At 36.5% G+C, this 25,138-nt stretch overlaps 1 protein-coding gene across 4 annotated transcripts in view; it reads left to right on the plus strand.

Annotated features, from left to right (window-relative positions):
- DOCK7 (dedicator of cytokinesis 7) overlaps positions 1–25,138 on the plus strand; it is a 319,752-nt gene that overhangs the window by 204,138 nt on the left and 90,476 nt on the right. For all 4 annotated transcript variants that reach the window (XM_058303469.2, XM_058303470.2, XM_058303471.2 and 1 more), the window contains 2 exons: positions 12,440–12,609; positions 13,565–13,719. In XM_058303469.2, coding sequence (XP_058159452.1) covers positions 12,440–12,609; positions 13,565–13,719 — 325 coding nt within the window. The remainder of the gene's footprint in view (positions 1–12,439; positions 12,610–13,564; positions 13,720–25,138) is intronic.

The following is a 25,138-nucleotide window of genomic DNA, read 5'->3' on the forward strand; positions in this document are numbered from 1 at the left end:
TTGGGAAGTTTATGGTCACTATTTCCTCAGATATTTTTTCTGCCCCTTTTCCATTTTCTTCTCCCTCTGTGATATCAATAACACATATGTTTGTGCATTTTGTGTTGTCATTCAATTTCCTGAGACCCTGTTCAATTTTTTATTCTTTTCTCATTCTTTTTTCCTGTCTTTCCAGGTTTAGATGGTTGGTATTCCAAGTCACTAATTCTGTCTTCAGTCAATTCAAATCTGCTGTTACGTGCTTCTAATGTAGTTTAAATCTCATCCATTGTCTCTTTCATTCCCATAAGCTCTATTTTTTTTTTGTGCAGACTTTCAAATTAGTATTATTTTTTAAGATTTATATATTCATTTGTTTCTCACCCCTGCCCCCTGTTGTCTGCTCTCTGTGTCCATTTGCTGTGTGTTCTTCTGTGTCTGTTTGTATTCTCATTAGGCAGCTCTGGGAATCAATCCTGGGACCTTCTCGAGTGGGAGAGAATTGATCATTCTCTTCCACCACCTCAGCTCCCTGATCTCCTGTATCTCTTGTTATTATCTCTTCTCTGTGTCTCTTTTTCTTGCATCATCTTGCTGTGCTAACTCTCGTCTTGGGCCAGCACTCCTGCACGGCACAGCACTCCTGCATGGGGCAGTACTCTGCGCAGGTCAGCATTCCGTGTGGGCCAGCTCACCACATGGGCTAGCTTGCCTTCACCAGTAGGCCCTGGACATCAAATCCTGGACCTCCTATATGATAGATGGGAGCCCAATTGCTTGAGCCACATCTGCTTCCCTCAAATTATTCTTTATCCTCACTCAGTGTTTTCTGAATATCTTTTATCTCTAGTCATATTTTCTTTAAACTCATTGAATTGATTTAGGTGATTTGTATGTCTTGTTAGGATGTTTGGTTTGTTCATTTGCCTAAGCCATCTCTTCTCATTTCTTAATGTGGCTTATAATTTCCTAATTGAATTTACTCTGACAGTCAATTTGTATGTCTTGCCTAGTGGAGGTTTTTTTTTTTGGTTCTTATTTCATTTTTGGTTGAACTTAGAAAAGTTTTTTAAATTGCTGAGCTTAACTTCTCAAAATAGGTCCAGGGACTCACTAATGAGGCACATATTCACTCCAAGGAGACTGGGACAAGAGACTCCTAAAAGTGGTTTTTCTTCTTGCAGTTTCTGAGCATGCCAGAAGATGGTTCTCATCCGTGAATCTCTCCACAGAGGTGTCTTTCATCCTCCACTTGCCCGTGATTCTGGTCTGGCCAGAACCAAGATTCAAAGTGGGCTCTGCTTGTCAAATTCACTGCCATACCCTCCCTGATGTACACTCCCTCTTACGGTCCTCTGCCATACCCTCCCTCCTCTTCCCAGGGAGGAAGATATCTGTTCCCCTCTCAGTTGGCTGCAGTGAGCCATGGGTTTCAATCCAGGCTGTTCACCTTGAGGGTGGGACATGGATGCTGTCCTTGGCTGCAGGCCTTAGCATCTCACAAGTTTTTTTTGGCTTCCTTCTCACTATATTCCTTGCCCTCCTGATAGATGCACAGCACTCTCCTAGACTGCAGCTCCCTATAGCAGCTCCCTTGGACAGCTTTTTTACCCTTCCTTCGTTATTTGTGTGAGAGAGTTGACTCTTGCCTACCTTTTCCGATGCCATGTTCCTGGAAGTCCCTGATTTGATCTTATTTCTTGTAATTGTTTCGTTGAAATGGTGTATTTCTCTAGACTCACTATAGTTTGTGTGTTTCTAAGAATTTGACCATTTCATCTAGTTTGTCTGATTTTTTTGACAGTCATAGTATCTTCTTATAATCCTTTTTTAATGTTTCTTTAGGGCAGTAGTAATGCCCCCTCTTTCATTTCTGATTTTGATTATTTGTGTCCTTTCTTCTTTTCTCTTTGTAGCTAATAGTTTATTGATTTTATTGACTTTTAAAAACCACGTTTTGATTTTGTTAATTCTCTCTGTTGCTTCTCTATTTCATTTATTTCCACTCTAAACTCTATTATTTCTTTCCTTCTCTGTACTTTAGGTTTCATTTCTATTCTTCTTCCAATTCTTTTAGGTATACAGTTAGGTCTCTGATTTGAGCTCTTTCTTTTTTATAAAATAACTATTTATACCTTTAAGTTTCCTTCTGAGCAGTGCCTTTGCTGCATCCCATAAGTTTTGGTGTATTGTGTTCTCATTTTCATTAGACTCAAGCTATTTCTTTATTTCCCTTGAGACTTTTTCTTGGCCCAAAGATTATTTAAGAGTATGTTATTTAATTTCCATATAGTTATGCATTTTCCAGTTCTCTGTTTGTTATTTATTAATTTCTAGCCTTATTCCTAGCCTTGTGGTCAGAGAAGATGTTGTTTATAAATTCAGTATTTTTAAATTGCAAGAAACAGTAAACGTTTTTTCCAGCCTGGCTTGATTGTTGCAAGGAAATTCATTGTGTCAGCATTGGAAGAAATATACTGTTTTTTAGCATAGTATAATCAGCAACTCAGTGCTGACTTCAAGGATCTAGGTCTTTGCATCTCAGTTTTACTAGTTTCTACTTCAGGTTCATCCTAAACCTAGTGCCTCTTGTAACATAAAGTATTTGCCCCTGGCAATCAGCATTAAATTCTTACTTGTTCATGTTCAGGATTGAAACCTGTTTCCAAGCATCGATGTCAATCTTTTCTTTGTACTGACTTGGCACACCTGTCTAATAATCTGAGCTTTGGTAATAATAATAGGGAGAATGAGGATGTATGGGAATTTTTAGAGAAAATACTGAGAAAAGAACATAAGTAGTTTGCAAAGATGTCTGAAGAATAAGGTGTGGGATATATCCATTAGATATGTTTCTTGACATTCTTCAAAAGTATATTTTCTGAGTAAAAAACGTGGAAGGGTAGAAAGGAGATTTGGCCCAATGGATAGGGTGTTCACCTACCACATGGGAGGTCCAAGGTTCAAACCCAGGGCCTCCTGACCCGTGTGATGACCTGGCCCATGCACAGTGCTGATGTGCGCAAGGAGTCCCGTGCCACGCTGGGGTGTCCCCCGCGTAAGGGAGCCCCACACACAAGGAGTGCACCCCGTAAGGAGAGCTGCCCAGTGCAAAAAAAGTGCAACCTGCCCAGGAATGGCGCCGCACACACAGAGAGCTGATGCAGCAAGATGGCGCAACAAAACAAGACACAGATTCCTGGTGACAGGAATACAAGCAGACACAAAAGAACACACAGCAAGTAGACACAGAGAACAGACAACTGGGGGGGAAGTGGGGAAGAGGAGAGAAATAAATTTTAAAAAATTAATCTTAAAAAAAAAAAACCTGGAAGGGAGAAGAGGGAATCTCCAGGTAGATTTTGTATACAACTTTGTAAAATAGTGGAAAAGATCAAGGGCTATAGGTTAGACTTCCTGGTTTCAAATTCCAGATTTTGACCCTGCTGTGTGATCTTAAAAGAGAGAATAAAAACTAGTATTTACTCTGCAAGGCACTGTGCTTAACTTGTTACATTGATTGTGTAACTTAATTCTGTTTCAATCTTCATGTCATAGATAGGGATACTGAGACTTATAAAGTTAAGTTTCTTTGTAAAGGTCATTTAGCTAGTAAATGATGAAGTTAGTATAGTGTCATGTAGTAAGTACTCAAAATTGTTAGCTCCAAAAGTGAAGCTATTACATCTTGAAGAACTAAATGGACCACTGGAACTTTGTTACTTAAATTATAATGTTTATAACTGATAGAAATAATGTATAAGCTAGACAAAACTGGGGGTTTAAGTGAAGATATATTTTCAAGATAGTAAATGCTTATTTGAAGAAAGAAGGGACAATCATATTGAGAAGAAACATTGAAGCTTTTAAAGAAAAATGAGCTTCATTGAACACAGAGAAATTATCTTCTGAGAGAAGGTATAACTTATAGAAAGGGAAAGATGATTGATTATATATAAAGATGGAGATATGTTGAAAGATCTTGCTAGAGCAAATGCAGGTAAAGTAAGTTGGAATCTTCTACGGATTCTATTGATGAGAGGCCTAAGGAAGGGGAATGAGATCTAAAATTGATGCTAGTTGTAGCATTAAGAGCAAGTTGAAGTTGGAATGGGGGAATTTTTAATTGGAATATTTTGTACAAATGCCTTCAATCTAAGAAGAGAGATTTTTAAAAAGTGTAATATGGAGAGAGTACAGGAGTCTAGAGAAGTTGTATGAACCCAAATGAAGTATATGAACTGGAAGCTTAAATAGTGAGTCAAGGCAACCCCATCCTGTGGACTACATAGTCCATTACGTACAGGATTTTTTTTTCTAGAAAAGATCTCATTTTATCAAGTAAAATTTACAGCTGCTTAAAATATACTTTCTTTACCTTAATATATATCTGTAAGTGGTCTTAAGTTCTTTAATATCCAAATGCAGTAATAAAGAGCTAATGTAAATATATTCAAATTTATTTGTAACTAAATTTTTATAGGATTTCCTTTTTCCTCAATTCTTATTTATATGCAGAGAAACATTTAATTAATTAATTTATTTATTTATTGAAGTATATCATTCATACAGGAACACATAAACAATAAGTGTGTAGTAAAGATTGTGAACTTACAAAATAAACATACGTAAAATCACACAGGGGTCTCATATATCACCCCTCCACCAACTCTGTGCATTGGTGTGAAGCATTTGTTACAAACTATACAACAGCATCGTCAAAATATTACTACTAACTATATTGCTTATCTTACATTTGGTGTATTTTTCCCCCAACCCATACTATTTTTTTTTATGTATTTTTGTTACAGATATTGTGTATTTGCAAAACAATCATACAGATGTGTAGATTTCCCATATACCTCCACACCGTGGTGGAACATTTGTTACGATTATGAGATAATATCATCAGACTATTACCACCAATCATGGTCCATAGCATACATTTGGCACACTTTTTCCATACGTCTCCATTATCAACACAGTATAGCTTGGCATTAATGCAGAAATATTATAGTATTGCTGTTAACCACAGTCTATAGGTCACACTAATTTTAGTTTTCCCATGTTTCTCCATATTCCCATCACCCTGCAATAGTGATGTACACCTGCTCTAGCTAACAGAAGGACTGTCTTGCATTTGTACCTTAACCACAGTTCTCAATCGCCTCCGGATTGACTGTGTTATTCAGTCCCTAGATTCTTCTTTAGTTTTCTTTCTATTGACATTTACTTCCCCAGACTACCTTTTTCGGTCACAATCCCTTATAAACCAGTTGTTACTTACTGTAATGTGTTACTATCAACTCTGTCCATCTCCACACTTTTACAGTTAAGTTAATTAAAACTTCTCTGTACATTAAGCATCCATAGTTCTTCTCAACCCTCCTCTTATCTCCTTATAACATATACTCTAGATTCTAATTCCATGTGTTTATTATTTGTACTTAGTTCATATTAATGAGAACATGCAATATTTGTCCTTTTGTATCTGGCTTACTTTCCTTAGTATAATGTGTTCAGGACTCATCTGTGTTATCACATATCTCCCAATTTCATTTCTTCTTATTGCAGCATAGTATTCCATCATACGTATATACCACATTTTGTTTATCCATTCATTGGTGGATGGACACTTGGGTTGTTTGTATCTTTTGGGAATTGTGAATAAGGCTGTTATGAACATTGATGTGTAGATGTCTGTTCGTGTCATAGTTTTTAGTTCTTCTGGATATATTCTTAGTAGAGGAATTGCTGGATCATATGTCAGCTCTATACTTAGCTTCCTGAGGAACCACCAAACTGTCTTCCACAGAGGCTGTACCATTTTTACGCTCCCACCAAACAGTGAAGGAGTATTTCTGTTTCTCCACATTCTCTCCAGCACTTATTATTGTCTGTTTTTTCAATAATGGCAATTCTATGTAGTGTTAAATTATATCTCATTGTTGTTTTAATTTGCATTTCCTTAATAGCTAGTGATATGGAACATTTTTTCATGTGCTTTTTGGCCATTTCTATTACCTATTTGGAGAAATGTCATTTAAATCTTATGCCCATTTTTTATTTGGATTGCTTTCTCTTTTATTGTTGAGTTGTATGATCTCTTTATATAGAACTGAAATCAAACCCTTATTGGAAAAGTGGTTTCCAGATATTTTCTCCCATCGACTGGGCTGCCTTTTTACCTTCTTGATGAAGTCCTTTGAATCACAGAAATGTTTAAGTTTGAGGAGGTCCCATTTATCCATGTTTTCTTTTGTTGCTTGTGCTTTTGATGTAAGGTTTAAGAATCCGCCACCTAACACCAGGTCTTGAAGATGTTTCCCTACATTTTCTTCTAGGAGCATTATTGTACTTCCTTTTATATTTAGGTCTTCGATCCATTTTGAGTGAATTTTTGTATAAGGTGTGAGGTAAGGGTCTTCTTTCTTTCTTTCTGCTATGGATATCCAATTCTCCCAACACCATTTGTTGAATAAACTGTTCTGCCCCAACTGGGAGGGCTTCACAGGCTTGTCAAAAATCACTTGGTCGTAGATGTGAGGGTCTGTTTCTGAACCATCAGTTTGGTTCCATTGGTCTATATGTCTATCTTTATGCCAATACCATGCTGTTTTTACCACTGTAGCTAGGTAATATGATTTTAAAGTCTGGAAGTGAGAGTCCTCCAACTTCAATTCTCCTTTTTAAGATATTTCTGGCTATTCGGGGCCTCTTACCCTTCTAGATAAATTTGATAATTATGTTTTCCATTTGCTTAAAAAATGCTGGTGGAATTTTTATTGGGATTGCATTGAATCTGTATATCAATTTGGGTATAATTGACATCTTAATGATATTTAGTCTTCCAGCCCATGAGCATGAAATGTTTTTCCAATTTCTTTTAGCAATGCATTACAGTTTTCTGAATATAAGTGCTTTGCATCCTTGATTAGGTTTATTCCTAAATATTTTATTCTTTTAGTTGTTATTGTAAATGGAATTTTTTTCCTGACTTCCTCCTCAGATTGTGCATTATTAGTGTATAGAAACACCGCTGATTTTTGTGTATTGATCTTGTATCCTGACACTCTACTGAAATAATTTATTAGCTCTAGCAGCTTTGTTGTAGATTTTTCAGGATTTTCTAGGTATACATTTATATCATCTGTAAATAGTAAATGTTTTAATTCTTCCTTTCCAATTTGGCTGCCTTTTATTTCTTTTTCTTGTCTAATTGCTCTAGTTAGAACATCTAGCACTATATTGAACAACAGTGGGCATCCTTGTCTTGTCCCTGATCTCAACGGGGAAGCTTTTAGTTTTTCATCATTGAGTACAATGTTAGCTGTTTGTTTTTCATATATGGCCTTTATAATGTTAGAAATTTTCCTTCAATTCCTATTTTTTGTAGTAATTTTGTCAAAGGATGCTGTATTTTGTCAGATGCCTTTTCTGTGTCAATTGATAAGATCATGTGATTTTTCTTCTTTGATTTAGTAATGTGGTCTGTTATGCTGATTGATTTTCTTGAACCAGCCTTGCATGCCTGGTATAAAATCCACTTGGTCATGATGGATAATTCTTTTAATGTGTTCTTGGATTTGATTAGCAAGTATTTTATTGAGGATTTTTGCATCTGTATTCATTAGAGAAGTGGGTTTGTAATTTTCTTTTTCTGTAATATCTTTACCTGGTTTTGGTATTAGGATGATATTGGCTTCATAGAATGTGTTTGGTAGCATTCCTTCTTGTTGAATTTTTTGGAAGAGCTTGAGTTAGGTTGGTATTAAATCTTCTTTCAGTGCTTGGTAGAACTCACCCGTGAAACCATCTGGTCTTGGGCTTTTCATTTTGGGGAGCTGTTTGATGACTGTTTCAATTTCTTTGCTTGTGATTGGTTTGTTGAGGTCTTCTATTTCTTCTAGTGTCAGTGTACATTCCTAGGAATTTTTCCATTTCATCTACATTGTCTAGTTTTTCAGAATGAAGTCGTTCATAATATCCCCTAATGGATCTCCCTTATTTCTGTGGGGTCAGTAGTAAGTTTCCCTTTTTCATTTATAATTTCATTTATTTGCATCTTCTTTCTTTTTCTCTTAGTCAGTGTAGCTAAGTATTTGTCCTTTTTGTTAATCTCCTCGAAGAACCAACTTTTGGTTTTGTTAATTTTCTCTGTTCTTTTTTTGTTCTCAATTTCATTTATTTATACTCTAATTTTTGTTATTTCATTCCTTCTACTTGCTTTAGGATTAGTTTGCTCTTCTTTTTCTAGTTCCTGCGGCTGTGTAGTTAGGTCATTGATTTTAGTTCTTTCTTCTTTTTTAATGTAAGCATTGAGGACTATAAATTTTCCTCTCAACACTGCCTTTGCAGCATCCCATAGATTCTGGTATGTTGTATTCTCATTGTCATTCTTCTCGAGATATTTATTGATTTCTCTTGAAATTTCTTCTTTGACCCAGTGTATATTTAAGAGTTTGTTATTTAATCTCCATATATATGTGAATTTTCCCTTTATTTGCTGCCTGTTGATTTCGAGCTTTACTCAATTATGGTCAGAGAAAGTGCTTTGTATAATTTCAGTTTTGTTGAATTTATTGAGATCTGCTTTGTGTCCCAACATATGGTCTATCCTGGAGAAATATCCTTGAGCACTTGAAAAGAATGTATATCCTGCTGTTTTGGTGCATTCTTCTCTATATGTCTATAAGGCTTAGTCCATTTATCATATTATTCAAGCTCTCTGTTTCTTTATTATCTTCTGCCCATATGTTCTATCCAATGCTGAGAGTGGTGTATTTACATCTACAACTATTATTGTAGAGATGTCTATTTCTCCCTTCAGTTTTGCCAGTGTTTTCCTCATGTATCTTGGGGCATCCTGATTAGGTGCATATATATTTTTGATTGTTATTTCTTCCTGTGAATCATCCCTTTTATTAATATGTAATGTCCTTCCTTGTTTCTAATAACACTTTTGCTTTTAACATCTGTGTCATCTCATATAAGTATAGCTACCCCAGCTTTTTTTTGATTACTGCATGCATGGAATATCTTTTTCCAACCTTTCACTTTCAATTTATTTTTATCTATCGGTCTAAGGTGCATCTCTTGCAGATAAAATGTAGATGGCTTATATTTTCTTATCCATTCTGCCAGTCTGTGTCTTCTGATTTAGGAGTTTAATCCATTAACATCCAATGTTATTACTGTAAAGACAGTTCTTATTTCATCCATTTTGATCTTTGTGGTTTGTCTGTCATTTTATATTTGACACTTTTAGTTACTGTTACTGATACAGTTCTCATTTCAAGACTCTCTTCCAGGCCTCTCTCTCCTGTCTTTTCAAGTTGTAACACTCCGTTTAATATTTCTTGCAAAGCTGGTCTTTTTGTTATAAACTCTCACAGTTTCTGTTTATCTGTGAATATTCTAATCTCACCCTCACTTTTAAAAAATAATCTTCCTGGGTTTAAAATCCTTGGCTGGCAATTTTTCTCCTGCAGTATCTTAAATATATCATACCACTGCCTTCTTGCCTCCATGGTTTCCGATGAGAAATCGGCACTTAATCTTATTGGGTATCCCTTATATGTTATCCATTGCTTCTCTCTTGCTGCTCTCAGAATTCTCTCTTTGTCTCTGACATTTGACATTCTGATGAGTATGTGTCTCAGACTTGGTATATTTGAATTTATTCGGATGGGAGTTCGTTGTGCTTGTTGGACATGGATATCTATGTCCTTCACTAAGGTTGGGAAAATTTCCACCATTATTTCTTCAAATATTCTTTCTGCCCCTTTTCCCTTCTCTTCTCCTTCTGGGACACCCATGACACATATGTTTGCACTTCTCTTGCTGTCATTTAGTTCCCTGAAACCCTGTTCAATTTTTTCCATTCTTATTTTCATCTGTTCTTTTGTTTCTTCACTTTTTTAGGCCATGTCTTCGAGCTCACTGATCCTTTCTTCTGCTTCCTCAAATCTTCTTTTATATGCCTCCAGTGTACTTTTTAAAAAAATTATTTAGTTATTTATTTTCCTTCCCCCCCACCCCCCATTGTCTGTTCTCTGTGTCTATTTGCTGTGTGTTCTTCTTTGTCCTCTTCTGTTGTAGTCAACGGCACGGAATCTGTGTTTCTTTTTGTTGCGTCATCTTGTTGTGTTAGCTCTCCGTGTGTGCGGCGCCATTGCTGGGCAGGCAGAACTTTTTTTCGCGCTGGGCAGCTCTCCTTATGGGGCGCACTGCTTGTGCATGGGGCTCCCCTACCCCCGCATGGCACAGCACTCCTTGCGTGCATCAGCACTGTGCGTGGGCCAGCTGCACACAGGTCAAGGAGGTCCAGAGTTTGAACCTCCCATGTGATAGACGGACGCCCTAACCACTGGGCCAAGTCCGCTTTGCATCTTTCATTCCTATAAGATCTGCTATTTTTCTGTGTATGCTTTCAAATTCTTCTTTGTGCTCATCCAATGTCTTCTTAATATCCTTAATCTCTTTAGCCATCTTATTGAATTTATTAAGGAGAGTTCTTTGAACATCTAAGATAAGTTGTCTCAGCTCCTTTATGTCATCTGCAGGCTTATCTTGTTCCTTTAATTGGGCCATCTCTTCCTGTTTCTTGTTATGGATTGTAGTTTTTGGTTGGTGTTTCGCATCTGACTTGCTATTTATTCTGGGTGCAGTTTCTCCCTTTAGTTTAGGGATTTCTTACCTTTTTTCCCTTGCTGGTTGTGTAGTGGGAGCCAAGGATGTAGTTGGTGCTGCTAGCTATGGAGGCTGAAGTTGCCCGTGTTGCCCCAGGAATTAATGAAGTTTCTCCCACCTTTCTCCTCGTTGTCCAGAGAGACTGTGGAGACACTAAAACCCTCCTATCCTATTAGGCATCTAATAGTCCAGTACATGCAGGTTGAAGGTGTGTTGTTGCCCAAAAAGGCTGTGGACAGATCAGCCGCCTTCTTTTCAATGGGGGGTGAGGGCGCATACATAACTACCCACCAGACCAGGCTTTGTGGGCCAAAGCACCAGCCGAAAGAGGCTGGGCAAATATAGTTGTCTCTTGTCCTATTGGGGATGGAGAAGGAGCCACAGGTGCACAGTAGTCAGACTTGTGCAGCCCAGAACTGTTGACCTGAGAGGTTTAGGCAACAGCAGCCCCCTCCTATCCTGTGGGGGCACAGAGGTGGAGATGGGGTCAAAGGCACTCAACAAATCTGTGTGGGCTGAAAATTCCTGACATTGCCCGGAGAGACCAAGGATACCCACCTACTCTCCTATTCTCTTGGGGTGCGGGGATGCAGCCCCAGGTGTCCGACTATTCAGCCTGTGCCAGTGGAGAGCACTTGCAGTTACCTGGAGAGCCTGGTGCAGGTCCTGCCAGCTACCTCTCTGCTGGAGGTGGGGCTGGAGCCTAGGCTAGAGCTGCAGTCCAATCTTGATGGAAATAAGCCTGTCCCTAAATTCACTGGATTTCAGTCTGCCAGGCTCCCCCACATGCTAGGGGCAGAGTCAAGATGGGAGCTATCAGACTTTTTCCCACTTGGACACTGTCAGATCCTAGCTGGCTTTAGGATCATATTTTAGCCAGCTGAGGCCACTAATCAGTAGCTGAGGCCACTGGACATCTGTCTCTTCCTCCACCATTTGTGGGAAATGGAGCTTCCAGCTTCAGCCACAGAACAGCTCCTGAGGCAGCTTGCGCCTCTAAAGTAGGATGGGCACCAGCATCTGTGGCATGGCTTGCAACTTCCCAGAGAGGTGGTACAGGTACCCCCAGCTTCCTCCCTGCCAGAGGTGGGATTGGGGTTTAGGCTAGACCTGCAGTCCAACTTTGGTGGAAAGAAGCTGGTCCTTACAAGCACTATGATTTTCAGTCAGTGCTCCTTCCCCTACTGCCCAGGATGGAGTCAGAATGATGTCCACCAGCTTCCCTCTGACCTGGACAGGCTCAAAGTTTAGTTGTTCCTGGGATTCTCCTTCAGCCCGCCAAATCCACTAATCAGCAGCTAAAGTCAGTGCCACATCGTGTTTTCCTCCCATTTTTCTTGGGGGGAGATGGAACTTCAACTCCAACCTTGAAAACAGGTCCTGAGATGGCTTGCACGCGGGCACCGACTTCCACGACATGGAGTGTACAATTCCTCTGTGCAGATGGGTAGTCTCCTCCTTCCATACCGTCAAGGATGTTGCAGGATACTCCTCTGGTCTCCTGGGTCCTCCAAAATGTGCTTTAGGTAGCTTTGGGTGACCACCAACTGCCCTGTTTGAGGAGCTGTTTCCAGGAGCTCCTTACTCTGATGCCATCTTGGATCCTGCCCTTCATTTAATTTTAAAATGAGAAACGTTTCTTAACAATACATGGAAATATGTGACAAAGTTCAGAAGTTGAACAAAATTCTTTCAGTTCTATGACTTAATATTTGTTTTAAAGACATCAACTTATCTACTACTATTTCTTCATCTTCTTTTTAAATAGTCTGTTTGGATTGCATAAGAAAGTCATCAATATGGTGCACAATTTGCTATCCAGTCACGACTCAGACCCACGGTTCTCTGACCCACAGATAAAGGCCCGGGTAGCCATGTTGTATCTACCTCTGATTGGCATTATCATGGAAACTGTACCTCAGCTGTATGATTTCACAGGTATTTAGCATATTTAAGACATATTTTAAAGGCAAGGCCCAGTGGTTAAAAGTGTTAGAAAATATCTCAAGGATAAAGATCTTATTTTAGGAAAAAGAAGTATAATTAAAAATATACTGATAAAAGTAAACTGAAAATACTTAATCATATTACTGAAAAACTTTTGAATGTGTGAGAGAATTCATTGCATAATTCTTGTAACTAGTTCATGAATTAAAAAATCGTTTTTTAGCGATTCTGTTCCTACCTTTTAGGAAATTGTGTAAGCATACTGATGTCTACCATTGTCAATCTCAGTTTTATTCAGGTATGTGCTTGGAATTAGCATTCACCTGAATACCAAAAATTGTGTTCATTGATAACTTTGGGTTAATAAATCGAAGTTATGTTGGTTTTTAAAAACTATAACCTATAAAATTTTGTTGCTCTGACTTTGCATGCTTATAATTTATGTAAATTCTTTCATTTGCCATAGAGAAAACATTGTAGGTTGCATTTAAACTAGCAATTAACCTGATAAATTATTTCTAGTTCAATTACAACAAAAACATACATTTATAGAGTACCTAATATGTGTTAAGAACTCTGTCAGGTGATGCAGAGATAACTACTTTATTATCTTTGAGGGACTGATATTTGAGTAAGTTTCCCAGTGTTTTGCTCACTAAAATGGGTTTCCTTGCCTGAAAGCAGAATTGTTTATATTATTACATCTTTTTTTACTAGCCATGTAGAATTCTGTATAGAACCTTAATTTAAACTGTAGGTGTGAATAAATGGTTAAAATATTTTATTAAGTTAAAAAATAGAAGGAAATCTAACAATAAGTATTACATGTTAACAGATTTCTCCTTTAGAGAATAATGGAGAATAGAAAAGGGAATTGCATACTCAATGTTTGTTAGTTGAACTAAATTGAGATTTTACTTAATTATTTTGGATTTTTTTTCTCCAGAAACTCACAATCAGCGAGGGAGACTAATTTGTGCAGCTCCTGATGATTATGAAAGTGAGAGTGGAAGCATGATAAGTCAGACAGTTGCCATGGCAATTGCAGGAACATCAGTTCCTCAGCTAACAAGGCCCGGCAGTTTCCTCCTCACATCAACGGTAAAACAGTTATACAGAAATATTTTCTGGAAAGACAAATATTCACAAGGATATACCTTTATAATAACTGTGGTTATTATGTTAGCTAATGCAGAAGGGCTCTGGGTTTCATTTATTTTATGGAAATATTAATGTACGAAGAATATTATCTATCGTATACCAAGTTGGTTTTTTTTTTTTATTTTTTATTTTTTTTAAAGATTTATTTATTTATTTAATTCCCCCCCTCCCCCGGTTGTCTGTTCTCTGTGTCTATTTGCTGCGTCTTGTTTCTTTGTCCACTTCCGTTGTCGTCAGCGGCACGGGAAGTGTGGACGGCGCCATTCCTGGGCAGGCTTTCTTTCGTGCTGGGCGGCTCTCCTTACGGGTGCACTCCTTGCGCATGGGGCTCCCCTACGTGGGGGACACCCCTGCTTGGTGCGGCACTCCTTGCGTGCATTAGCATTGCACATGGGCCAGCTCCACATGGGTCAAGGAGGCCCGGGGTTTGAACCGCGGACCTCCCATGTGGTAGACAGACGCCCTAACCACTGGGCCAAGTCCGTTTCCTGCCAAGTTGTTTTAAAACCTTAAGGTTTATGATATAACCCTGTATTCTCTTATTTATAAATTTGAAAATCACCATATTATATCTAGCCCATTCTTTATTTTTAAGTCCATTTTGTATTTTAAAACCACCTTTTAAGATATATTTTCAGTTGTTTAGCAATTAAGGTATTTTTAAAATCTATTATACTTTTTCATGTTTGATATTTACCCTCCTCTTCATTTCTTCCTTTAAAGATAAACCGGTATATGAGGATGGGGGAAGCAAATTGCCAATAAGGAAGGTCAAGATCTAAAGGTTTTATTTTATTTATTTATTTTTTAAATTTTAATAGATTTTTTATTTTTTTAAATATACATAGATCATACAAAATATTACATTAAAAATATAAGAGAATCCCATTTATCCCCACTCCCCACTCCACCCCCACTCCACTCACTTCACCAAATTCTTTCATCCTTCACCAGAACCCTCCCACTCTTGGAGTTTTTCTCCTCTGGTTGTGTGTCCTGGGTGATTCAGGAGGGAGGGACAGAAACCCACCATTTTTCCTTGAACTATCACTCTTTTTGTCACACTCTCTACAGATCGGTGTTCAGCAGTCTCCTGCTTTATGGGTTCCCATAACAGCTCACCCAGGCAGGATTTTGTCCCTACTCAGCTTTTATTTTGTAGGAGCAATGATATGGCTGCACCTACTCAGATGCCATCTTGCCCCACCTCCCTGCCTTTACAGTACATTCAGTGTTAATGTATTTATTTTGGTCTTTATTTTTTTAATGTTACATTCAAAAAATATGAGGTCCCCATAAACCTAAAGGTTTTAATTAACTTTGTTTCCAAAAAATGCAGTAAAAATCATGGAAGCTCCCCTAATTGATAATTAAAAATAAATAACAGCTTTATTAATATTTATTTACATACCATAAAATTCACCCATTTTAAGCATACAATTTGTGGTCTTCAGTATATATTTAAAGAGTTGTGCACCCATCACCATAATCTAATTTTAGAATATTTCTATCACCCCAAAAAGAAACCTCGTGCCCATTAAGAGTTACTCCCAATTTTACCCTATCCCTAGCTCTAGGCAGCAACTAATCATATAAATAGAATTAAACAATCTGTGATCTTTTGTCTGACTTCTTTCATCTAACAATTTTTTTGAGATTGATCCTTCTTGTAGCATGTATCTACTTCATTCCTTTTTATTTTTTTGAAAAGTATTCCATTGTATAGATATACCAAATTTTCGTTATCATTCATCAGTTATTGGCGATTTGAGTCATTTCCACTTTTGGAAATGTTATGAATAATGCTGCTATGAATTTTCATGTCCAGATATTTGTGAGGTCATATGCTTTCATTTCGCTTGAGTAGATAGTTAGGAAGGGGTTTGTTGGGTATATAGCATCTCTATGTTTAATAATTGAGAAACTGCTAAAGTCTTTTCAACTGTGGCTGTACAGTTTTACATTGCCACCAGCAAAGAATAAGAGTTCCTGATTCTCCACATCCTTGTTTACACTTGTTTTGTTTTGTTTTTTAAGATTTATTTATTTATTTAATTCCCCCCCCCCCTTCCCGGTTGTCTGTTCTCTGTTTCTATTTGCTGCGTCTTGTTTCTTTGTCCACTTCTGTTGTCATCAGCGGCACAGGAAGTGTGTGCGGCGCCATTCCTGGGCAGGCTGCACTTTCTTTCGCGCTGGGTGGCTCTCCTTACGGGTGCACTCCTTGCGCGTGGGGCTCCCCTACGCGGGGGACACCCCTGCGTGGGGCGGCACTCCTTGTGCGCATCAGCACTGCATGTGGGCCAGCTCCACACGGGTCAAAGAGGCCCGGGGTTTGAACCACGGACCTCCCATGTGGTAGACGGACCTAACCACTGGGCCAAGTCCGTTTCCCTACACTTGTTATTTAATCTGTCTTTTTGATTGTAGCTACCCAACTAAGAGTGAAGTGGTATTTTTTTAATTGTGGTTTTGAGTATATTTCCCTTATGACTAATCATGTTTAGCATCTTTTCATGTGCTCTTTTGGCCATTTGTATATCATCTTTGCAGAAATTTTATCAAATCCTTTGCCTTTTTAAAAAACTTTTAATTTTGAAATAATTTCAAACTTAGAAGACAGTTGAAAAAATAATACAGAACGCTTACAAGCAACTCTAACAATTCCCCACCTAGATACCCAGAGCCAACTTTAAACATGTTACCACATTTGCAATATCATTCTATCCATTACGCTATCCATCCACCCATCCATCTGTCTGTTTTCTAGATATTTGTGAGTAGGTTATATACATCATATACTTCATACTTACATGTATATTTTCTAAGTACAAGAATATTTACTTATGTAACCACTTTAACTATATTTATCAAGTTCAAGAAATTTAAAGCTTACAGTCTATATTTCTGTTTTTTCTTACGTACCAATATGTCCTTTGGGTATTTTTTCCTCCATTGTTCGATCCAGCCCAGGTCATACATTGCATGTAAGTGTCATTATTTCTTTATTTTTCATTTTCCTCTTTAATGTAGAAACATAGATATAGCATAAACTTTCCCATCTCAACTACCCCCAAATACGCAGTTCATGTGGATTAATCACATTCACAATGTTGTTCTACCTTTACCTCTGTTCATTACCATAACTTTCCTATCACTCCACACAGAAACCCTGCACACATTATTAACTCCCTAATGCCCTCATCCGCTAGTACTTTGTATTATACTTTCTGTCTCTAAATTTGCATATTCTAGTTATTTCATATAATTGGAATTATATAATATCTGTTCCCTTGTGTCTGACTTATTTCACTCACCAGATGTCTTCATGGTGCATCCATGTTGTAGCATGAATCAGAACTTCAGTCCTTTTTTACAGCTAAATAATATTCCATTGTACATATATCCCACATTTTGTTTATCCATTCATCTCTCAAGGACTTTTGGGTTGCATCTGTCTTTGGGCTCTTGTGAATAATGCTGCTGAGAACATTATTGTGCAAATATCTCTTTGAGTCCTACTTTCAATTCTTTTGAGTATATACCTAGATATGAGATTGCCAGGTCATATATAAAGTAGTTATATGTTTGACTTTTTTTAGGAAACTATTCCACAGCACCACTTTACATTTCCAACAACAGTGTACTGGAGTTCCTTTTTCTCCACATCCTTGCCAACATTTACTTTTAGTTTTTAAAACTATTAACCGTTATAGTAGATAGGAGGTGAACTTTAATTATGATTTTGATTTGCAGTTCACTAAGGTACTTAATGACCATTTGTACATCTTTTTTGGGGGAAATGTCTATTCAGGTACTTTGCTTATTTTTAAATTGGGTTGTTTCTCTTTTTTATTTTGAATTGTTTATGTATTCTTGATGTTAAATCCTCATCATATATATGGTTTCCAAGTATTTCCTTTCATTCTATAGGTTGTCTTTTCACTTTCTTGCTAATGTCCTTTGTTGCAGAAAAGTTTTTAATTTTGGTGAAGTACAATCAATCTTTTTTTCTTGTGTTGCTTATGTTGCCACTTGAAAACTGGGTTATGTTTTGTTATTGAGTTATAAGATTTCTTTATATAGTCTGGATACTATAAATTCTTACCAGATATATGATTTGCAAATATTTTCTCCCATTCTCTAGGTTATCTTTTCATTTTCTTGATAATGTTCTTTAATGCACAAAAATTTTAAATTTTTATAGAATTCAATTTCTTCCTTTTTTTTTTTTTTTTTTAATCTTTGGTTGCTCTTGCTTTCTTGGTTGTTACAAATCCATTACCAAATCCCAAGTCATGAGGCTTAATTTTCTTTGTTTTCTTCTAAAAGTTTCATGATTTAGTCCATATATTTAGGTCATTGATCCATTTTGAGTGAGGTGGAAGTCCAATTTTATTCTTCTGCAGGTTGAAATCAAGTTGTTCCAACACCATTTGTTAAAAAGAGTATTCTTTTCCCCATTCAATTGTCTTGGCACCTTATTGAAAATCAATTGATCATGTATATAAGGATTTAATTTTGGACTCACAATTCCAATCTGTAGATCTACATGGCCATCCTTTTGCCAGTTACCTTCATCTAAAGCTTCTTTAGTATAGAGATAAAGATGAAGATACATACTTTGGCTTGTTTTATACTATTTATAAGGTTATTATATATTTTTCTTAAGAGAATATGTTTCAGTCTTTCCAGAAAATTTTACTAAATGTTTTTTAAGTGCTAAACTATGGAGCTGAAAACCAAGACAAACATAATCTTTTTCCATGTATTCTTTTATAGCCTGAAATTCCTGCTTTGTCCACAAACAAACTTTACTAAGTTTCCTAGGTAGTAAAATGGTGGACCTGAATTTCAAATGGAGGCTCTCTGGCTTCAGAGTTCATTTCTCTAGATCAAAGACTAGAGCATTATTTTTAGTAATTGTTTTTATTATGTAACATTGTCAGCATACAAAAGAATATATAAAATACATGCACAAAGTCTAATAACAGAACAAACAACAGTATACCCTCCACCCAGCTTAAAAAATAGGACATTGCAAATACCTTTGAAACTCTCCATCTGCCCTCCTTCCCTTATAATTATTCAATCCTTCCCTTATAATTATTCCCAATTTTGTTGACCTTGCTTTTCGTTGTCCCACGTTTTTCTAATGTGAAATATAGTACACATGAAAAAATATAGGAAACATATACACATGCTTACAAAATATTATAAAGTGAACACGTTTATAACCACCACTGAGGATAAAAATAAAACAGTCTGCACTCCAGAAATCTTTGGCACACCCTTACTCAACCACAACTACTTTCTATCCCCAATTACCCACTATTCTGACTAATGAAATAATTACTTTCTTTTGTTTATAAGTTTACCATGTAATGATGTATCCTAAATACTATAGTTTAGTTTTATGTTACATTCTTATTATTCATTCATTACATGTAGCTAAAATTCAACATGTTTTCATTGCTGTCTAATTTTATATTGTGTGAATATAGATCAATTAATTTTTCCATTCTTTTGATAGATGCATGAGTAGTTTCTGATCTTTGGTTTTTACAAAGAGCACTCTGATAAACATTCTTTTATGTGTATCCTGTATGCATGTATACTTTTCATTGGTTATATTCCTAAATAAAGGGTATATTAAATATGTATGTCTGACCAACTCATTTTCTAAAGGGTTTGTCTCAATTTATATTTCCACTTAAAGTATGAAAGTCCCATTCCTTCATGTGTTTCATAGCACTTAGAATTGTCAGACTTTTAAATTTTTGTCAATCTGTTCATTTATAGGGCTTTTTCCCTGAACGTTTGAGGGTGAGCACTTTTTCATATCTGTATTGGCCATTTGGATTTTCTTTATTGAAGTTCCTTGAGGTTTTTGCCCATTTTCCATTGAGGAATCTGCCTTTGTTTATGATTTGTAGTTTTGAAAAGATTCAGTGATTATTAATACCAGACCAGGATTATCTTAATCCTAGTTTAACTTGTTTCCTGTGCGCACTCTGAATTGATAACCTTGCTTCCTACTTAGTTCTCTTGGTTCTAATTTTCCCTTGAGATTGACCTAGAAGTTTTTCAATTTTTTGTTAGCAGTTTAATGCTTTTAACAAGACGATCTTTTAATTAATGATTTAGCCTGATGTTTTTTCCCATATCAAAGTTGAATTTTTCAGTTAAACCTACCTTTCTCACAATTGTATTATGGTAGATTTGTAATGCTAACCTTTTGTTTAGGCTTTGAATCTATATTCATAGATAAGATTAACAATAACATATCTTTCTCATAATGTTCCTTTCAGGTTTTGGAATCAGGGTTAAGATAATCAGTTAAAATGATCTTAAGAGTTTTTATGTTCTCTGCAAGCATTTATTTAAAATTGGAGTTATTTGTTCTTTAAAATTTGGAGAACTTGTAGATGAAGCCATAGGGGCCTGTAATTTTATTTTTTGAAAATTGGTTCAATTTCTTTAGTGGATATTAGATTTTTCAAGTTCTCTGTTTCTTCTTACATTAGTTTTGATTAATGTTATTATTTTTTTAATCAATTTTATTGATATTAATTAAGCGTCCAGTACCTCCAAAGAGGACAATCATTGGGATTTGGCATAATCACATAGTTGTTATTCTAGATAAATGGTGTTATAGGTAAATGTTATTCTAGTAGTTTTTCATTAAATTTTTCAAATTTCTTGGGATATAAGGTTGTTTGTAATATCCTTTATGATCTTATAAATGGCTGTATGTGTATAGATATAAACTTATTTGTGTGACTGGCTTTTGTTAACATTTTTCATCTTTCTTACTATCATCAGAAATTTGATAAATCTCTTTAGTCTTTATAAAGACCATTCTTGGGGTACTACTGATCCTCACTTTTGAATGTTTATTTTTCTTTTGCCTTCTATTTTCTTTCAATTTTATTAATGTTTTTTTAGTCTAATTTCTTGAGATGAAATCCTAACTCATTAGTTTTCATCCTTTCTTCCTTGATATGTATTTTAATCCAATAAATTTACCTTTAATTATTGTTTCAGTAAAATGTCACAGTTTATATATGATACATCAGTTGAAAATATTTATGTCATTATGATTTCTTTTTAGACTCTTGGGCTATTTAACAAGATGTTTTAATTTTTGTTTTTAAATATCCATCATAAGAAATTTTCTAATTATCCTTTAGTTTCTGATTTTTATCTAATTACACGATCAGAGAACTTTGTGTGAGATATTTGAAAAGAATGTACTTGAAAAGAATACATATTCTTCAGTTGTTGGTGTATGTGTTCTGTATATGTAATTTTATGTAATTTTACAAATTTTACAAATCATGTTAAATCTTCTTAGTCTTTACTGAGATTTTATCTGTTTTTGATAATCTCCCACTACCTTAGTGGTTTTGTTAGTTTCTACTTGTCAATCTGTCTTATTTTATAGATTTTGGGGCCATAATTTGAATTTTAAATTATTATATATTTTTAATTAATTAAACCATCAACCAAAACTAATACTTTTTTATAGTATTATATTATTAGTACTGATTTAATACAAAATAAATTTTAAATGACATGCCTTATCCATCCTTTAACTTTCAGTCTTTTTGTGTTATATTTTATATATGCCTTTTATCAACAGCATATAGTTTGATCTTTTAAAGTATGTTTTTATTAAAGTTATGGACCTACAAAACAATCATGCACATGTATGGAATTCCCATACAGTGCCTATCCACCAACAGAATACTTTGTTGTGGAACATTTATTATAGATTATGAGATAGTATCAGATTATCACCACTAAATATGGTCTGTATTGTACATTTGGTGTATCTTTTCCATATCCCCTGAATGTTAACATAGGACATCTTTGGCATTGATGTAAGAATATTATAGTATTGCTGTTGACTATTATCTATAGGTTACATTAATTGTATTTTTCCCATGCTTGTCCACATTCTTACCTGCATGCAATAATGATGGACATTTGTTCTAGTTCATAGAAGGACATTCTTGTGTTTGTACTATTATTACGCACAATTCTTATCCACCTCTGGGTTCACTATGTTGTTCTGTCTCTAGATTATTCTCTAGCTTTCTTTCAGTTGACATTTTTGTCCCCAGACTACCTTTTCAGCCAGAATCCCTTTTATAAACCAGCTGTGTTAGTTCTACTCATTGTAATGTGTTATCATCAATTCTATCCATTTCCACACTTCTACAGTCAAGTTAATTAAAACTTCCATATACATTAAGCATCAGTAAGCCTTCTCAGCCCTCCTCTTATCACCTCATAACCTATACTCTAGGTTTTAACTCTACGCATTTATGCTTCGCATTTAGTTCATATTACTGAGACCTTGCAATATTTGTCCTTTAGTGTCTGGCTTATTTCACTTAGCATAATGTCTTCAAGGTTCATCTATGTTATCATATGTTTTCCAATTTCATTTCTCTTTATTGAGCCTAGTATTCCATTGTATGTATATACCACACTTTGTTTATCCGTTCATCGATGGACACTTGGGTTGTTTCCATCTTTTAGCAATTGTGATTAACACCACTGTGAACATTGGTGTGCAAATGTCTGATCACTTCAGTTTTCAGTTATTCTGGATGTGCTCCTAGTAGATAAATTGCTGGATCATATGGCAGTTCTGTATTTAGCTTCTTGAGGAGCCGCCAAACTGTCCTCCACAGAGTGTGCATCATTTTACATTCCCACCAACAGTGAAGGAATATTTCTCCACAACCTCGCCAGCACTTTTTTTTTTTCTTTTAAATAATGGCCATTCTGTGTGGTGTGAGATAATATATTTTGATTTGCATTTCCCTAATAGCTAGTGCTACTGAAGTTTTACTTTACTGTGCTTTTTGGGTCATTTGTTATTTCCTCTTTGGAGAAATGTCTATTTAAGTATTTTAACCATTTTTAAATTGGATTGCTTGCTCTTTTATTGTTGAGTTATATCAACTTTTTCTATAGAATGGAAACCAAACCCTTATTGGATATGTGGTTTCCAAATACTTTCTCCCATTGATCAGGCTGACTTTTCACCTTCTTGACAAAATCCTTTGAATCACAAAAGTGTTTTAAGTTTCTTTCATTGCTTGTGTTTTCGGTGTAAGGATTAAGAATCCACTACTGGGAAGCAGATTTGGCCCAATGGATAGGGTGTCCACCTACCACATGGAAAGTCCAACGTTCAAACCTAGGGCTCACTGACCTATATGATGAGCTGGCCCATGTGCAGTGCTGATGTGCACAAGGAGTGCCATGCCACACAGGGGTGTCCCCCGCGTAAGGGGAGCCCCGTGCACAAGGATTGCGCCTCAAAAGGAAAGCCGCCCAGTGCAAAGGAAGTGCAGCCTGCCCAGGAGTGGCACCACACACACAGAGAGCTGACGCAGCAAGATGACACAACAAAAAAAGACACAGATTCTCGGTGCCGCTGACAAGAATACAAGCGGGCACAGGAGAACACACAACAAATGGAAACAGAGCAGACAACTGGAGCGGGGAAGGGGAGAGAAATAAATAAATAAATAAATCTTAAAAAAAAAAAAAAGAATCTACTACCTACCGTCAGGTCCTGAAGATGTTTCCATACATTTTCTTCCAGGAACTTTGTGATTCTACCTTATATATTTAGATATTTGATCCATTTTGAGTTATTTTTGCATAAGGTGTGAGATAGGAGTCTGCTTTCTTTCTTTCAGATATGAATATCAAGTTTTCCTAACACTATTTGTTGAATAGACTGTTCTCCTCTAGCTTAGGGGGTTTGATAGCCTTGTCAAAAATCACTTTAGGGGAGTGGATGTGGCTCAAGCAGTTGTGCACCTCCCTCCCACATGGAGGTCCCAGGCTCAGTTTCTGATCCTTCCTAAAGAAAAACCAAATAGAAAATGAGAAGGAAAAAACAAACAAACAAAAACAAGGAGCAGACAGAAAGCAGACAAATGAGCAAACAAACAAGGGATCCATTGCAGGGGTGGGCGTGAATCACTTGATCATAGATGTAAGGATCTGTTTCTGAACCATCAATTTAGTTCCATTGGTCTATGTGTATTTTTATGCCAATACCATGCCATTTTTACCACTGTAGTTAGGGAATATGATTTAAAGTTCAGAAGTGAGAGTCCTCCAATTCCACTCTTCCTTTTAAAGATGTTTCTGGCTGTTCGGGGCCCTTTACCCGTCCATAAAATTTGATAATTATATTTTTCATTTCTTTAAAAAACGCTGGTGGAATTTTTATTGGGATTGCATTGAATCTATATGTCAGTTTTGGTAGAATTGACATCTTAATCATGTTTAGTCTTCCAATCCATGAGCATGAAATGTCTTTCATTTATTTTAGGTCTTTTTAATTTTTTTTTAGCGATGTATCATAGTTTTCTGCATACAAGTGCTTTGTGTCCTTGGTTAAGTTTATTCCTAAATTTTTTTTTTTTAAAGATTTATTTATTTTTCTCTGCTCCTCCCCCCCCCCCAACCTATGTTATCTGTTCTCTGTGTCTATTTGCCACGTCGTCATCTTTGTCCACTTCTGTTGCTGTCAGCGGCACGGGTATCTGTGTCTCTTTTTGTTGCGTCATCTTGTTGTGTCAACTCTCCATGTGGGCGGCACCATTCTTAGGCAGGCTGTACTTTCTTTGGCGCTGGGGGGCTCTCCTTACAGGGCACACTCCTTGCGCGTGGGGCTCCCCTATGTGGGGGACACCCCTGGCGTGGCACGGCACTCCTTGTGTGCATCAGCACTGCACATGGGCCAGCTCCACATGGGTCAAGGAGGCCCGGGGTTTGAACCGCGGACCTCCCATGTGGTAGATAGATGCCCTAACCACTGGGCCAAGTTTGCTTCCCATTTCCTAAATATTTGATCTTTTAGTTGCCATTGTAAATGGAATTGTTTTCCTCACTTTCTCCTCAGATTGCACATTTAGTAGTGTATTGAAACACTACAGATTTTTTCATATTTATCTTATATCCTGCCACTCTGCTGAAATTATTTATTATCTCTAGCAACTTTTTTTTTTTTTATGAGATCAAAGTTTTTTATTTGTTCATGTCTTACATTTGAAATATTCTTCTATGACATCCTTGGCCTGAGATTCTTTGCCATAGTCCTTAGCAGCTACACAACTGCATCCATCTACTTTACGGGGTTTGCCCTCTCTGTCGATTTTACAGAGCCCTACCCATTTGCCTCGTGTTTTGTTGTTGTCAGCCTTAATTAGGTTGATTTGGTGCTCAGCACAAAGGGCCTCCACCAGCTTGACATGCATGGGTTCATCACATTTGGATGCAAGCACATAAAGATGGGCTTGGCACTTGCCTAAGGCTTTGGCAG

Source organism: Dasypus novemcinctus, chromosome 9 (genome assembly GCF_030445035.2).
Source record: "Dasypus novemcinctus isolate mDasNov1 chromosome 9, mDasNov1.1.hap2, whole genome shotgun sequence".
Taxonomy (NCBI): domain Eukaryota; kingdom Metazoa; phylum Chordata; class Mammalia; order Cingulata; family Dasypodidae; genus Dasypus; species Dasypus novemcinctus.